This window comes from Arachis hypogaea, chromosome 6, assembly GCF_003086295.3.
Source record: "Arachis hypogaea cultivar Tifrunner chromosome 6, arahy.Tifrunner.gnm2.J5K5, whole genome shotgun sequence".
Taxonomy (NCBI): domain Eukaryota; kingdom Viridiplantae; phylum Streptophyta; class Magnoliopsida; order Fabales; family Fabaceae; genus Arachis; species Arachis hypogaea.
The window spans coordinates 108,790,629-108,808,210 of record NC_092041.1 but is presented as its reverse complement, the minus strand read 5'-3'; the positions used below and the strand labels follow the sequence as shown (position 1 = coordinate 108,808,210).

The window sequence follows — 17,582 nt, the reverse complement described above, 5'->3', positions numbered from 1 at the left end:
TCCGAGGTGAAGGAGAAGCTCAAGACTGCCGAGGAGAAGGCCGCGACTGCTGGGGAGAAGTTGAAGGTTGCTGATGCCTCTGTGTCTCGTTTGACTAAGCGGGAGATGACTCTGGAGAGCCAGCTGAGTGCAGCGCAAGGTCGAGTAGTCGCCTTGGAGAAGGAATGGGATACGGCTGTTGTGGCGGCTAAGACTGCTCGAAACGAGTATGAGGAATTCAAGAAGAAGCATAAGGAGGTTAGAGAGTAGGGAAAGAGTGCGATTTTCATGACCGAAGAGGCTCTCAAGGCTCAGATAAAGATTGTTGCTCCGAATTTCGACACATCGACAATTGGTGTTTTCAAGACGATTAAGGACGGTAAGGTTGTCGACATGTCGAGGAAGTGATCTCTTATACCTTGAATATTTTGTGGGTTTGTTGTAGTACTTTTGAAACTATCATACTTATTGGCCGTTTGATCGGTTTGTGGATATATTTTCCGTTTATCTAGTATGTTGCTTCCGTTTGTTCGTTGCTCGTTTATTCGTTTTACCGTTATATTGGTATCTTTGGTGAGGCCGCGTTGTGCCTTTATTATTATTGGGGCCGTTATGGCTTTCTAACTTGGATGGCTCCTGGGGTGATCAATCCCGGGGTGCCGTGTTGTTGTCCCGCTTATTGTTCGTTATGAGGGACGTGTTGTCGTAAGGTGCATAACAGTGAATGCACGGAAATAGAAGAATAGATTTGTTAAGTAAACATTAATCGGCATTTAAACAGATATAGTCATGGTAAGTGTTTAAATAATAGCAAATGACTAAACTCGCCGAGCCGCCAAGTCGGCGTGCTCGAGCTAGGAATAAAACCTTCTTAAGTTACCTATATTCCAAGTTCTCGGTATCTCCCTACCGTCAAGTTTTTCCAACTTGTATGCGCCTTTGCCTAGCACCTCTTTGACCCTGTGGGGTCCTTCCCAATTCACCGCGAGCTTTCCTTCCCCTTGAGTCGTAAGCCCTATGTCGTTGCGTCGCAAGACTAGGTCGTCTTTTTTGAACTCCCTCTTGAGCTCTTTGGCGTTATAACGCAGGGCTATTCTTTGCTTCAGCGCTACTTCTGTCAAATGCGCCATCTCTCTTGCCTCATCTATCAGGTCTTTCTCCACTGCTTCTTCTACCCCTTTCAGAAGTAGTCACGGGCTTGGTTCACCGATCTCCACGGGTATCATTGCGTCTACTCCGTATGTCAGGCGAAAAGGGGTTTCTCCAGTGGTGGACTGCTCGGTTGTACGGTAGGACCAAAGGATTAAAGCGAGCTCGTCGGCCCATGCACCTTTCTTGTCGCCCAGTCGCTTTTTGAGGCTTGTAAGATCATCTTATTTGCGGATTCGACCTGTCCATTTATTTCGGGGTGCTCTACTGAAGAGAACTTCTGCTTTATATCAAGGCCATTGAGAAATTCTGCGAACTTCTTGTTGATGAATTGCGTCCCGTTGTTCGAGATAACGACTTCTGGAATGCCGAATCGAGTTATCACCTGCCTCCACATGAACTTCCTACAATTGGTTGAGGATATGCTGGCTAGTGCTTCGGCCTCTATCCACTTGGTGTAGTAGTCGATGGCGACTATGAGGTATTTAACTTGTCCTGGGCCCACCGGAAAAGGACCGAGGATGTCGACTCCCCACTGGGCGAAAGGTCGGGATGTCGTGAGTAGGCTTAGCTCAAAAGCTGGTGCTCTGTGAAAGTTGTCGTTCTCTTGACACTTGGTGCAATTTTTCACAAACTCCTTGGAGTCTTTCATCATTGATGACCAGTAGTATCTAGCTCAGATGAGCTTCCTTGCTAGGGCTTTGCCCCCGATATGGTGGACGTAGCACCCTCATGGACCTCCCTGAGTATGTAATCGGTTTGCTCGGGATGTAGGCACTTCAACAAGGGCTGGCTGAGTCCCTTTTTGAACAGTTGTCCCTGTATGCTTGTGTACTTGGCTGCCTCCCTTCTCAACGCTTTAGCTGCTTTCTCGTCGTCAGGGAGTCTGCCGCTTTCGATGAACTCGATGATTGGATCTAACCAGGAGGGGTTTGTCTTTGTCAGATGGAGGGTAACTGCTGGTTCCTTTAACATGCCTTGGATGAGAAATCGGTTGCCTACTCTCGGTTTTGTGCTTACTAACTTGGATAGGAGATCCACTCGTGTGTTACGTTCCCTTGGTACGTGCTGGATCGCGACCTCTTCGAACTGGTTACTTAATTCTCTGACTTTTTTCAGGTACTTTTGCAACAGCGAGTCTCTGGCTTGGTAGCTCCCATTTACTTGTGAGGTGACGACCTGCGAGTCGCTGCACACCTCGAGCTTTGTCGCCCTGACTTCACGGGCCAGGGTCAGGCCTCCTAGGAGGACCTTGTATTCTGCTTGGTTGTTTGATACCGGAAACTCAAATTTGATCGATTGCTCGTATACGACTCCGGTAGGGCTTTCCAAGATAACTCCGGCTCCCCCGGACTTTTGGTTGGAGGCTCCGTCTATGTGGAGCCTCCACCGTGTGCCCGTTTCCTCGGTGGAGTCCCCTGTTACTTCTACCAAGAAGTCGGCCATCGCTTGTGCCTTGATTGCATGCCAGGGCTCATACCGTAGGTCGTACTGAGAGAGTTCAATGGACAAAGTCATCATTCTTCCTGCTAAATCGGGTTTTTGGAGAACCTGACGGATTCCTTGGTCCGTTCTCACGACGATCTGGTGGCCTTGGAAGTATTGCTTTAGTCTGCGGGAAGAGGTCAAGAACGCCAGCGCCAGTCTTTCCAATTTGCTGTACCTCGCTTTTGCTCCCTGTAGCGCCCTACTCACGAAGTAAATTGGTTGTTGAGTCTTTCCTTTCTTCCGCACTAAGACTGCTGCGAGTGCCCCCTCTGCTATGGCCAAGTATAGGTAAAGTGGTTCCCCGACTTTGGGCTTTCCAAGTACGGGGGGTGCTGCTAGGATTTTCTTGAAGTGTTTGAACGCCTCCTTGCATGCAGGGGTCCACTCGAACGCGATTCCTTTTTTCATCAGATTGAAAAAGGGTAGGGCTTTTGCCGCCGATGCTCCGAGGAAGCGAGACAGCACGGTGAGCCGTCCTGTTAGTCTTTGGACGTCTTTGATGCAGCCTGGACTCTTCATTTGTAGTATTGCTTGACATTTTTTGGGGTTGGCTTCTACCCCTCTTTGGGTGATCATAAATCCCAAGAATTTCCCAGCCTCCATGGTAAAGGCGCATTTGAGCGGGTTGAGCCTCATGCCATTTTGTCAGAGGGACGCGAATACATTCCTCAGGTCTCCCAGGAGGTCATCTGGTTAGGTGGTCTTTGCAAGAATGTCATCTACATAGACCTCCACCGTCTTGCCTATGAGATCGCTAAATATCTTATTCATCAATCTCTGGTATGTGGCTCTCGCGTTTTTCAAGACAAAAGGCATCACCTTGTAATAGTAGATTCCTTTTGGTGTTATAAATGCTGTTTTGTCCTCGTCAGGCCGATGCATCGGTATCTGATTGTAGCCGGAATAGGCATCCATAAAGCTAAGATACTGGTATCTTGCCGCCGCATCGATGAGCGCATCAATATTGGGAAGGGGGTAGCTGTCATTGGGACACGCTTTGTTAAGATAAGAGTAATTCACGCACATTCTCCATCTCCCGTTGTGCTTTTTTACTAGGACTACATTTGACAGCCAAGTCGAGTATTCTAGCTCTCGGATAAAACCTGCTTCTAGGAGGTTGGCCGTTTGCCTGGCCACCTCCTCTACTCTTTCTTGTGACATTTTCCTTCTCCTCTAAGCCACTGGTCAGGCTTCAGGCTTGACGGCCAGGTGGTGTGACATAAGATGAGGGTCTATGCTTGGCATGTCGGCTCGCATCCAGGCGAACAGGTCGTCGTTGGCCCTGATCATCTCTACCAAAGGCTCTTTCAATTCATGCGGGATGTTTCTATTTATGAACGTGAACTTTTCCTCTGTGTCCCCAACCCTGAACTTCTCCAGGTCCCCCTCTGGTTCGGGCCTAGGGTTGTCGTCAACCCGGGCATCCAGGTCGGCGAGGAACACTCCCGATGCTTCTTTGGACTTTCTTCTCAGGGAGAGACTGGCATTGTCGCAAGCGACCGTCGTTTCCAACTCTCCTTTTATGGAACCTACAGATCCGTTGTCCATGACAAACTTCATCACTAGTAGTTTTGTGCTGATCACTGCGCCGACCTCGTTGATGGTCTTCCTTCCTAAGATGATGTTGTAGGCCGTAGAGTCTCGCAGAACTACGAACTCGGCCATAACCGATCTCCGTCCCTATTCTCCTCACAGTGAAACCGGCAGGGAGATTATCCCATCTAGCTTGATGTAGTGATCGCCTAGCCCTACGACACTGTGCTGGTGAGTCATCAGGTCGGCGTCTTGTAGCCCTAACGCGTCGAAGACGTTGCAAAACATAATGTTCGAGTATGCCCCTGTATCTATAAGAATCCGTTTGACGAGGCCGGTTTCCACCCGGGCCGTAATGACGATGGGGGGACTTTTCAGGATCTCGTCGAACCATTGATCTTCTGGTCTGAAAGAAATGGACGGGGCCCTTTTAGAGCTTTGTGAGGGTGAGGAGGAGATTGCCAGGACTTTGGTGTCTTTTTTGTGTGCTGATCTTGATCTTGGGGCTGTGTTCCGCACGGTCACTACGTTTACTATGGTAAGACCGTAGTCCTTGTCCCTTGGCTTTTGCCGCCGTTTCACCATTCGGGACTTGTCTTCCCCATCTTGGTCATGACCTCGTCTCCTCGGTTCCCTGATGAGGTGGGAGAATTCAGCTAGTTTCCCATCTCTAATTACTTGTTCAAGCGCATCTTTTAGGTCGAAACAGTCCTGCGTTTTATGTCCGTAGCCTTTATGGTAATCGCAGTAAAGGCTCTTGTTACCGCCAGTCCGGTCCTTCAGTGGACGGGGCTTCGACAAGATTCCCTTCTCAGCTATCTGTTGGTAGACTTCTATGATGGAGAGAGTGAGGGGAGTGTAGTTGGTGAACTTCCCCACACGAGGAAACGGTCTAGGTGTCCTGCTTGGGCCGCCGTCTCTGGCATGCTCGTTCTGTCTTTTCCCATTGCCATGTTACCTGAGCTGAGTGTAGGAGGGCTGCCGCTTGTTGGCAGCCACAACTCGGTTGACTTCCTTATCATTAATGTATTCGTGAGCTACCGTTTGGATCTCTTACATCGTCCAGACTGGCTTAGTGGTGAGATGCTTTCTGAAGTTCTCGTTAAGAAGTCCATTCGTCAGGCATAGACTTGCCACCGAATCTGTTAACCCCTTGATTTCCAAGCATTCATCATTGAAGCGATCTAGGTATTTTCTGGTCATCTCGTCAGCTTTCTGAGTGACGCCGAGCAGATTGATCGGGTGCTTGGCCTTCGCGATTCTGGTGGTGAATTGTGCTAAGATGTTGCGGCTGATATCTGAGAAACCGGCCACGGAGCCCTGCGGGAGGCTATTGAACCACCGTATCGCAGGGCCTGCCAGGGTGACCGGGAATGTGTGGCACCTTACTTCATCTCCCACTCCCTCGAGGTTCATTCGGGCCTCAAAGGCCGTGAGGTGCTCCTGCGGATCTTGTGTCCCGTCATACTTCATGTCCGTCAGTTTGTCAAAGTGCTTTGGCAATCGGACCTCGGGGATAGAACGATGGAATGGGGTAGTGCCCATGATGACGGGTCACCGTGTTCCCCTAGACCTCTCTTCTCCATTTTCGCGTTCTCATCTCATGACGCCCGTCCGTTTGCCCCGAGCGTAAATGATTGTGTCGTTTCGCCTCCTAGGGTGTTCAACGTTCTCCCAGCTACTCCCTGATTCCGATCTCGGGACAGAAGTATGTCGGGAGCGACTACTTCGGTGGGAAGTTCTTCCCTGACTCTCGGGAGACTGAGAGTAGTCGGGGTCGGAGGTCTGCTGACGATGCTCCTGATCTGCTAGTTGGCGTTCCAGGTTCTGCACCCTGTAGCGCAGCTCCTGCATTATCCTGGCACTGTCGCTACCAGTTCCTCCGAAGGGGCGCCTTTCTTGTGCTCTTGACTGCGGCTTGGTTCATCGTGGAGGGGATCTCAACCGCTCGCGGAGGAGGCAACGGAGGCCACCCCCTCAGGGACCGCTGCGCGGCCGTGGCCCCCTGGACCTGGCACGATCTCCATTCAACAGTTTTCACAGACGGCCCCAATGTTCGGTAAGTCGGGTACCGAACGGTTCGGAGTAGTCCTCGCGTGGATAGCTGGGGCTTGGTCTGGAAATGGGTCGCGAAGGCGAGACGGGGAAGCCGATGTTCCGAGCTCTCGACGAGGAGGGGGTGTCACCTGCAATGACACTCCGACGCTTAAGTCAGTCGAATGTGCAGGCGAAAAAGAGGGTAAGATAGTGTGTGATGTACCGTGGGGGTAAGGGCAGGACCTTCACCATATATACCATGTCAGAGGTGGGACCATCAAGGACAGGCCCACCTTCCTTGATGCCTCTTTTCCACAGCTGTAATGCAGCTGTCAGGGACACGTGTCCGGGTCGGCGATCGAGTATCTCGTCCCTATCCGTCTGGGTTGGGTGGTACTCGGGTCGGTCCGAACCACTGGTGATTTGGGCCAGGCCGTAACAAAACCATATAAGTTAAGACTATTTTTTTTCTTCTTCATCCCTTCTAAAGTATATTTTTTTTCTTAAAAATTGCTTCATTTTTAATTATTATATGTAAACCATATGAATGCAAAAAAATATATACTCTCTTTATTCTCAATCTTTCTTTGAGTGTGCCTTAATCCACTATAAATAAACATCTTTCATATTATCACAAATTGTTAAAAAAGTTATAACCACTATTCTTATAATTATCATAAAAATGGAGGAATTTTTGCTATGGTTAATTATGAGTCATTTTTTCTTGCAATTTTTTAGAGAAAAAAATAAAGTGATACATAATTAATTTAATAAATGAAAAAAGATGCAAAGAGATAAAAAAAATTAATAAAAGTAGATAAATAACTGAAAGAAGAGAATGGAATAAGAAAGAAGACGAAGTGATTCACAAAAGATTTTTATTTAGTTATTTTTAAAGTATTATTCATTTTCAAGTGTAACTAAAATTAATAATTTAATATAGCCGGTACATGCGAGCTTCGTCCTCCATGGCTCCACCACCCAAATTAGGGGTGTGCATGGGCCGGGTGAAAACCGAGTTTGATGTGACACAGACCCGGCCCAAAATATATACCGGGTCTATTTATTAGACCCGAACCCGATCCTAGACCCGATGAAACCTATACACTTTCAGGCCACGATTATACCGAGTAAAAACTGAGTGAAAATCGGGCCGTTAACATTACATCATCTTGATACATTCTTATAAGCTAGCATGTGAAAATATCCAAATTTTCAATACTCCAACCATTATTTGTCATGGGTCATGGGGGTTCGGCTATATTTTTATGTTGGTTGCCGAAGACCTAACACAACCCTCCTCCTTTATCCGGGCTTGGGACCGGCTATGTACCGCAAGTGTAACATAGGCAGAGTTACTCCAACCATTATTTGACATGGTAAAATTCACTTAGAAAAATAAAACAAGAACCAATTCTTCTCTAACATTAAAATATAACCATAATTAATACTAATATTGTCTAATATCACCAAATATTTAAATCAATACAAATAACACAATATTATGCATTAATTAGTCTAAAATCTTATGCATTTTAAACATAAAACATTAACTTATAGTCTTATAATAACTAATAACACAAAATATTAAGGTTTACAATACTTAAATTCCACATAAGAATAGCTATCATCCATCACTAATAACACAAAATATTAATTGTGTATGATGACTGGGCCACCGGACCGATTTCAAGTGACCCGAGCCATGACCCGGATCCGACCTGAAATAATGACCGGTCTATTTTTGAGACATTTATCCGACCCTAGACCCGGTGAAATCACACCAAATTAATCTCTAAAGTGTTCAGGGCCAGGCCGGGCCGGGTCTTCGAACCGGACCAGGCCATGCACACCCCTAACCCAAATGTCACCAAAACCTTCAAACCTTCAAACCTCTCCCTCAAACTCTCTCAACCACCAAGGTGCAACAATTTTGGTTTGACACAAATACTATCCGTGATGACTATCCACAGATTATGTATTTATACTTTTTTATGCATAAGGCTCCCACGGTTTATGAACATATTAAAACCGTAGTTAGCTCTCACGATTTACACAGTAAACAAAACAAGAGACTCACGTAAAGAGTTTTCAAATATTGCAATCAAATAAAGAATTCTCTCATTTTATTTATTTAAGTACATTATTACCCGACGAAATTTATACTATCGAATTTAATTTATTCTGCCGCTAAATCCAACAGTAAATAGATTATCAATAAATTATTTTTTTGATAAATTCACTAATAAATTCGATGACATTCGACGACTTTTTAACGGTGCAAGTTTCTAATTTTTTGTTGTAAGATTACTTGTTGTCATATCTTGGTGATTATTTTCTCCAAGTTTATCACCAATTAAATTGAAAGATCTTTGTTAAAAGAAATTTGCAAGAATAGTGGGTTGGATATTTATAAAGAGTATATTATTGACAAATGAGTTGTTAGAATCTTTTATTAGAAGAAATCATGAATCTTTTGTCTTAAGTTCTTAATGCCATAAACCTTTCTAATAAAATATCGTTTTTGTTTCCAACGTTTGGGATAAGTTCTAAAGTTGTTCATAATGTTTTAATCGTTCTATTTAAGTTCCTAACGTTTCAAAATTGACTCAATGTTGTTTTGCCGTTAGGGATCCGTTAACAAAATTGACGGCAAGACAAAATTGAGACGATTTTGAAACGTTAGAGACTTAAGTAGGACGAAAACATCGGAGACAAAACGATACATAGAAATAAATTTTAATTTTATCTTTTAATAATATCAATTTTTTTACTATACATAGTATTCAATTATTTTTTAATCACATCTAAATAAATTACACTTAATCATATTACTTTCACTCTAAATAAATTAATTTTTTTATAATTTTACTCTTAAAGATTTTTAGTTATCATGAAATATTTGTAGAATGACTAGTATATAAACTTACAGAAAAGAAAAAAATAATATATATACAATAAATTATAAATTATATCTTTTGTCTCTCTAATGTATCAAAATTCTTTAAAATTATAAAAAAATAAATTTATTTAAAATAAAAGTAATGTAATTAAGTGTAATTTACTTAGATGTAATAAAAAATAATTGAATACTATGTACAGTAAAAAATTGATATTATTGAAAAATAAAATAAAATTAAAATTTATTTTTATGTATCGTTTTTGTCTCCAACGTTTTGTCCTATTTAAGTCCCTAACGTTTTAAAATCGTCTAAATTTTATCCCACCGTCAATTCTGTTAACGGATCCCTAACAGCAGGATAACATTGAACCAATTTTAAAACGTTAGGAACTTAAATAGGATGATTGAAACGTTAAGGATAACTTTAGAATTTACCCCAAACGTTGAAGACAAAAACGATAATTTACTCAATTGAATAAAAGAATCAACAGAAAAGGAAGTAAAAAGAAGAAAAAAGACAGAGCTTAGAGAAATTGAGAAAAGAAAGATTATTTGATAGAAAAATAATATTAATTATTATATCTTCAATATATACTATAAAGATCCTTAATTATAAGTAATTTAATTTTAAATTGGTTTTAAAACTTAAATTTCACTCTTAATTATTTGTGGATGAAGAGAGGCATGCATGTTTTATGGAAATAGATTTGTTTTTAATTTTTTTAATTATAGGTATAAAATATAATTTTTACTAATTTTTTTTACTTATAAAATATATGGTAAAAAATTACATCTTATACTCTCAAATAAAAAAAAAAGAAAATAAGAGGATCTAATTTCGATTTCACCGTTAGATAGCGATAGTTGTCACATGCATTGCCCATACACGGAAGATGTGGCACCTTAATTTCTACCACCTTAATTATTTATTATTACATGCATGTGTAGTCTTCGGTGGGGCCTCTGATGTCTTATTCACCCAATTAATGATTCATTAATAAATATATATATATCTCATGCATGATATGGTTTCACTGTCTTTCTGATTTTGATGTCATCTCATGTTCTATTCACATGCAATTCAGGTGACATCTGCATGAGCCTCATACATACGTGAATTTCCGTTACCTTTTATTGTTGTTATTGAGATTGATTAGGAGTTTTTTTTTTCAGTTATACGAAATTAATGTCTTGTAATTTTTTTTCCCGAAATTTATTACTAAAATATTATTTGTTTTAAATTAATTGCTCTACTGTCACTTTTCTTATATCACTATAAACAACCAGAAAAACAATTCAGCTATTTCTGTAATAAAAAGATGGTATATGAATTATTAATTAAAAAAAAGTAATATTTTGATAATTAATCTAAAAAAAATAAATTATTGGCAAAAAGGCCTATGCAATAGTAGTAACTAACCAACTTTCTAGATTTTGGGATTAAGAAAGTGAGAGTACTATTATTTGTAAAGCAATAATAATATATGTGTTTTATTAGACATTATTAAATTTAAGCAACATGTTATATACATACATACATATATATATATATATATATATATATATATATATTAGCTACAATATAAAAATACATATTTGATATTAATAAAATAATTTATTTATAATATTGTAAAGTGTTTGATTATTTTATTATGATATGTTTTATTATTTTTCTATATCGTATTTTGCTATATATTGATAAAAAAATTTTAAAATTCAAGAGTAGAAAAGATAAATAATAAATGAATTGAAGTTATTGAAAACTAATCTTTGTTACAAGACATTAATGAGTCCGTGTTAACAAGGCACGCATGTTAGTCATTAATAAGCAAAGTTGAGAGGGATACCGAACTCTTATGCTTATTATTAAAGAGTCATTTAGATATAAGATGTTAAAAATGTCTTTAATTTAAAGATATTTTTTAATAATTAAAATTTAATACATATAATTAATTAAACTGTATTATTTTTATTAAAATTAGACTAGACAAATTAGTTTAGATAAAAAACTAATAAATTAAATATTGAATTGATCTAATTTAATATTTTTAATAAAAAATAACTATAATATCCTTATTATAAAAAATAACTAAAATACGCTTATTATATATATATATATATATATTAATTTTAAAAATTTTAAATTCTAACCCTACGACAGCAGAAAAGTAAAGAGTTAAAATTTAAGATTTTTAAAATTAATATATATATATAATAAAAATATTTTAGTTATTTTCTATAATAGGGATATTGTGGTTAATTATTTTTTATAAAAATAATATTAATTAAGACCAATTTGAGATTTGATTCACATTTTTTCGATCAAATTAATTTGTTTAACCTGATTTTGACAAAAATAATATAATTTAAATGATTATATATGTATTAAATTTTAATTACTAAAAAATATCTTTAAAAAAATATTTTTAACGTCTCTATCTAAATAGCTCTATATTATTAAATAGTAAAAAATAATTAGATGTCTTCTATGAAAAACATTATCAATAAAATAAGGGATATATCTCTATCGATAAGATAACTAAATTTTTTTATTTTATTTAATATTTATTATTAATTTTAATATTTTTTAATAAATATTAAATAAAATAAATTCTAACTATTTTTAACTAATTTTTTTATTATCGAATATTTTTGTATCTCTGCTAACAAAACATGTTAGTAGTCATTGGAGATGTATGTGTTTTGTACTTTTCAAAAGATAAGCATATGATTAATTAACATCTACTTCTGATCGATAAATCAAATGTTCATGTATTTACATTCGAATGTAAATAGATGAACATTTAAATAAAAGCTAAAGGTTTTTTCCATAGAAATATTTTTTAAATGTATCTTATATTTTTTAAAATTATGAAACTTAATAGAACATTATATATTAAAATAGACAAAAATTAAAAAAAAAACTTTTTTGTTATATTTATATTTATTATAATTATTTTAAAATTTTAAAATAATTTTACCAAATACTATTATTACAACATGTACTTATATATTAAAAACAACTTCTATTTGTTTTAACAAACATAGATATTTGGATTTCTTTGAGGGGGGAGGGGGGAGACTGGAGAGGCGCTACTTTTACACCATGGCTATTGCCACATTCTTCCCATTTAATATTATCAAAAAATATTTGATAATAAAAAAAATTAGTAAAAAATAATTATAATTTATTATATTTAATTTATTAATTATTATAATAATTAATAAATATTAAATAAGATAAGTTATAGTTGATTTTTTTTGTTTTTTTAATATTATTATAATATTATTTTCTTTCTCTAAAATGGCCATTCTTAAATAGATAACTCTACAAGCTAGATATACTCTTTTTTTCTATAGTTACAATTTGTCTTTTTTGTTTTTATTTTATTTTAGTTATATCATTCAAATAGTATTTATAAAATTTTAAATGAAATATTAAATGTTATTATAATTAGTAATTAGAAAAAAATGAAAACGAAATGTAATACTATTCAATTAAGTATTTCACTATTGTGTATTTTAAAAAAATAAACGTAAGAATTTATTATATAGACATATAATATTAGTTTTTTGGATTAACTTTTTGTTTGTGTGTGGTATTGAATAGTAAAGAGTTATTAAATAGGTTTATACAAACAAATGTAATATTATATGTCTATCTAATATAATTTTAAATTTATAAACACTAAATGATATAATGTTTTTTTTTTTGACAGAAAAGAAAACAAACAACAATAAAAAAAAATAAGAAACTACTTAAGAAACGTAGTCTTGTTAAATATTACTATCAAATTCCTTCCAAGGCAACGGAAGTTCCATTTGGAGAGAAAGAGTCCTCATTGCAGTCTTTGTCATGATGTCTGCTACTGTGGTTGCATCTTTCAAGATCAATCGGAGATCAGCACGCCATTTCCAAGACATGATATCTCGGATTTTCAACACCAAAGGATCAATAAAACCAAAACAATCCTGTAAATTATTGACAATGATAAAGGCATTCACATAGTCTGTCTCACAAATAATATCTCTTTGCTCCGAGTTTCAGGCTAAAAAAAGCCTCTCCAAATAGTAAACAACTTTTTTTGCAGAATACTATGACTCTCAATTGTTTCCAAATAGCCTCATTGCTACTTTTTCTTCCAATCTCTGCTAACACAGGCAAAACCAACCCAAGCACCATTGCCAGGATAGCTAGTATCACGATTAATCTTAAAGGTACCCACCGAGGGATAATCCAAGAGCCACTAATAATGGAGGGGATAGACATTCGTTGCAACTTAAAAAAATTTTGGTGCTCCTTTTCTAAGGACAAAGCCATACCAGTCACCTTGTCCGTGGTCCAAGGCCTGTGGGAATGAAAGATCTCGTTATTCCTCGAGCACCAAATCCACCAGAGACTAGAAAAGAATCTAAAGGGGCATTGCTTACTATTATATAAAAACCAACTCATCAAATTCAGTGGTTGACCAGAAATCTCCAAAGTTTGCCAAATTAGCTAGGCTTTTGGACAATCCCGAACGCAATGTAAAATCGATTCCTGACCTGAAAAACATCGTGGACAGCTACCCGTGTGCAAAATGCCGCTCCTAAAATGAAATGTAGTAGCAGGAAGAGCCTTCTGAAGACATAGCCAAGCCAAGAATTTGTACTTTTCCAGAACATATTGACGCTAAAGCCAAAGCCAATTCCGTCTATCCTCCTAAATAAACATCTTCTTACCGAGTCACAAATAACCACTACGAGCGTCATAAACTTTTGAAACCGCACCAGTCCTAAAGAATGCAGCAAGAAGCTATGATAACATCAAGAATAACAAGGAGCCAGAGAGAGAGAGAGAGAGAGAGGGTTTCTTGACAGAGAAAAAGTTGAGAGTAAAAATAGAGGACAATAAAAATATTTCTTATTATTCTTCATTGTTGAATGAGATACACGCATTCTATATATATACATACTAACTTCACTAAACTATGTTAGCTTCTTAAGTTTTTTTTCCCTAACTCCAACTCACTCTTATCCCTTATATCCCTCCTCAAACTGAGGTATGGACATGAGAATACCCTCAGTTTGTGCTTGAATCTATCAAATAAGTGTTGGGATAGAGGCTTTGTCAGATAATCAGCAACTTGATCAAGGGATGAAATATGTGCTACAAAAAGAGATTTCTGATTGACTAGATCTCTGAGAAAGTGAAGATCTAACTCTAGGTGCTTGCATTTACTGTGCAGTATGGGATTAGTAGCTAGAAGACAAGCACTCTAATTATCACAATAGATGGTAGGTGGTGTAGGCTGTGGTATATGTAATTCACCCAAGAGTTGTTGGGCTAAGATGATTTCAGTTTGTATTGCACACATAGCTCGGTATTCGGCCTCTGTACTACTTCTACTGACTTTTGTCTGCTTGCTATTCTTCTATGATATCAGGTTATTGCCCAGGTAAACATAAAATCCAGTGATGAACTTTCGATCCTCTAAATTGCCTCCCCAATCAGAGTCTGCAAATGCGAAAATTCTGAAATCAATAGATTTGGTAAATACAATTCTATGTTCTACTGTACCATGCACATAACGAAGTATTCTCTTCACACTTTTCCAATGTTTAAGGGTTGGATTATGAGCAAACTGAGACACCCAGATCACTGCAAAAGTAATATCTGGTCTGGTCATTGTTAAGTATTTTGTTGGATTTTCAAATGGTTCTGAATAAGAGGAGTAGAGCTTCGAATTTGTCGACATTGGCGTTGGCAAAGGCTTTGAATTATTCATTCTAGCCTTGAGTAACAGTTCCTTAGCATACTTCATTTGAGATATCAGAAGATCTACATGGGGAAGATAAGTAGCTTCAAGACCTAAAAAATAGTTGAATCTGCCAAGATCTTTTAAAGAAATTTTTTCATGTAATTGAGATATTAAAGTTTTAATTTCTTGTGAATTATTCCCTGTGACTATGATGTCATCTACATACACTAAAAAATAAGTCACATTAGAAGTATTATGTCTAACAAATAATGGCACATTTGATTTAGTATTCTTAAAATCAAACTTGTAGAGAGTATCTGCCAATGTCTTGAACCAAGCTCTAGGTGTTTGCTTCAAGCCACATATAGCTTTATTTAGCTTGCAAACTAATGAATTGTTATGATGCACATATCCTTGAGGCTGAACCATGTAGACATTCTCTTCGAGTGTGCCATTTAAGAAGGCATTATCAAAGTTAAATTGCCTTAATGGCCATCCCAAAGAAACTGCAATAGTTAACACAACTCTTACTGTGGTTGGTCGAATTACTGGTGAATAGATCTGTTCATAGTCCACACCTTCTTTTGATGAAAACCCTTGCCAACCAGCCTAGCTTTATACCTAAGAATATCTCCATTTTGATTTTTCTTGATTGCAAAAACCCATTTTCTTCCTATTACTGTTGCATTAGCTGGTGGTTCTGTAAGCGTCCAGGTATTACAGCTTTGTAGAGTCTAAATTTTTGCGTCCATTACTCTCTTCCAATGAGGGCAGTTAAGAGCCTGCTTGACTGTAGTTGGTATACTATAAACAAGATCAATCACTTGTGTATTGAAGGCTTTCAGCTTGTGTATTCCAGATTTGGCCCTTGTCATCATGGAATGGGTGTTTGTAGGTGTAATAGAGGGTAAACTTCTTTCTAAGCCACTAACAGGGATATGTGAATGAGGTTGAGGCAAAGGTGGGGGATCTGATGTTTGTGAAATTGAAGGTCTGATGTGAATAGGGGAATCATTGGAGGTGTTTGGTGGTTCCGATAGTACAGAGGATACTAGAAGAAGAGGATTTTCTGTAGAAGAAGGTGAGGATGAGGGTATTTGTATTTCAAACTTAGTGGATTCAAGAATATGATCCTGTGTATCTACAGTAGACTTGGTTGCAGAATTAGAAAACATAGAATGATATGGAAATAGTGTTTCAGTAAAGCTAACATGCCTTACAAGGTAAACTTTACAATTCTTTGTCATGCACTTATAACCTTTATGATCAGGATCATAGCCAAGAAAAAGACAAATCTCAAATTTATGGTCAAATTTAACATTCTTATATAGTCTTAAGAAAGGAAAGCATGCACATCCAAATACTTTAAAGAAAGTGAAATATGGTGTATGGTGAAATAGAGTTTCATAAGGACTTTTATTTTGCAACACACTAGTGGGTAACCTATTAATGATGTAAACAGATGTAATAAACGCATTTTCCCAAAATTTCATAGGAAGAGATGTTATAGCTAATAGGTAAAGTCTCATTTCTATAATATACCTATACTTCCTTTCGACACTACCTTGTTGGTGATATGTGTACGGAGTACGGACATGACATTCTATGTTGGATACCCTCTGTAACAAGAAAACTAGCAAAACTTTTAGAAAGAAACTCATCTCCCTTGTTTGTTTGTAAGGACTTAATGCTGTGACCTCTTTATTTTTTCCTCAGTTTCTTGTAATTTTGAAAGACTAATAAAGTTTGAGATTTATTCTGTAAAAAAAAACTAATAGTGAATTTTGAAAAATCATCTACAAAACAGGCATAATATTTATAACCATTTCGAGAAGCTACAGGGGATGGTCCCCAGGGATCAGCAAAAACACACTGAAATAGTGCACTATACTCAGTTTCAGTTTAATCAAAGTGCAATTTATGCATCTTTTCCAGAGGACAAATTTCACACTTATATTGTAAAGAAGATGAAAAATTTGTAATAAGAACGGAGCATTTATTCATGATGGTAAGCACAATTTTCATGGCACAATGGCTAAGTCTTTTGTGCCATAGAATAGTATTACTATTCTCGTTACATTGAGTATTGAAAGCAATAAAATCAGAATTGTCGGTGACAATAAAATTACAAAGAGCTGAATTAAAATTGTCTAAACCAGAAATAACACCATGATGAAGATTAGAATTACAGCCTAAAACAATGTTCTGAGTATTAGGCTTAGGAACTCTGAGAGTGTCAAAGGAGTAAACCCCATTTTAGGGTTGTGCATGGGCCGGGTGAAACCGGATTTGATGTGACCTAGACCCGACTCGAAATATATACCGGGCCTATTTGTTAGACCCAAACCCAGTCCTAGACCCGATGAAACCTATACACTTTCGGGACATGATTATATCGGATAAAAACTGGGTGAAAACCGGGCCGTTAACATTACATTATCTTGATACCTTCTTGTAACCTAGCATGTGAAAATATCCAAATTTTCAAGACTCCAACCATTATTTGAAATGGTAAAATTTACTTAGAAAAATATAACAAGAACCAACTCTTCTCTAAAATTAAAGCATAACCATAATTAATACTAATATTGTCTAATAACACCAAATATTTAAATCAATACAAATAACACAATATTATGCATTAGACTAAAGTCTTATGCATTTTAAACATAAAATATTAACTTATAGTCTTATATATAATGACTAATAACACAAAATCTTAAGGTTTACAATACTTAAATTCCACATAAGAA

At 37.3% G+C, this 17,582-nt stretch overlaps 1 protein-coding gene across 1 annotated transcript; it reads right to left on the bottom strand.

Annotated features, from left to right (window-relative positions):
* Positions 1 to 4,305: 4,305 nt before the first annotated feature.
* LOC112757765 (uncharacterized) lies at positions 4,306 to 5,694 on the bottom strand. Its single transcript, XM_025806323.1, has 2 exons — positions 5,207 to 5,694; positions 4,306 to 5,086 (listed from the first exon to the last, which is right to left on the bottom strand). The coding sequence occupies exons 1-2, from the start codon at positions 5,692 to 5,694 to the stop codon at positions 4,306 to 4,308; spliced, it is 1,269 nt and encodes a 422-aa protein (XP_025662108.1).
* Positions 5,695 to 17,582: the final 11,888 nt, after the last annotated feature.

Bases quoted from the DNA above. Each gene is read 5' to 3' on its own strand.
- LOC112757765 (XM_025806323.1), bottom strand. From the start codon at position 5,694: ATGGGCACTACCCCATTCCATCGTTCTATCCCCGAGGTCCGATTGCCA. The intron at 5,087-5,206 runs GTAAGAGATCCA...CAATGGGAAAAG, and splicing joins ACTAAGCCAGTCTGGACGAT to ACAGAACGAGCATGCCAGAG.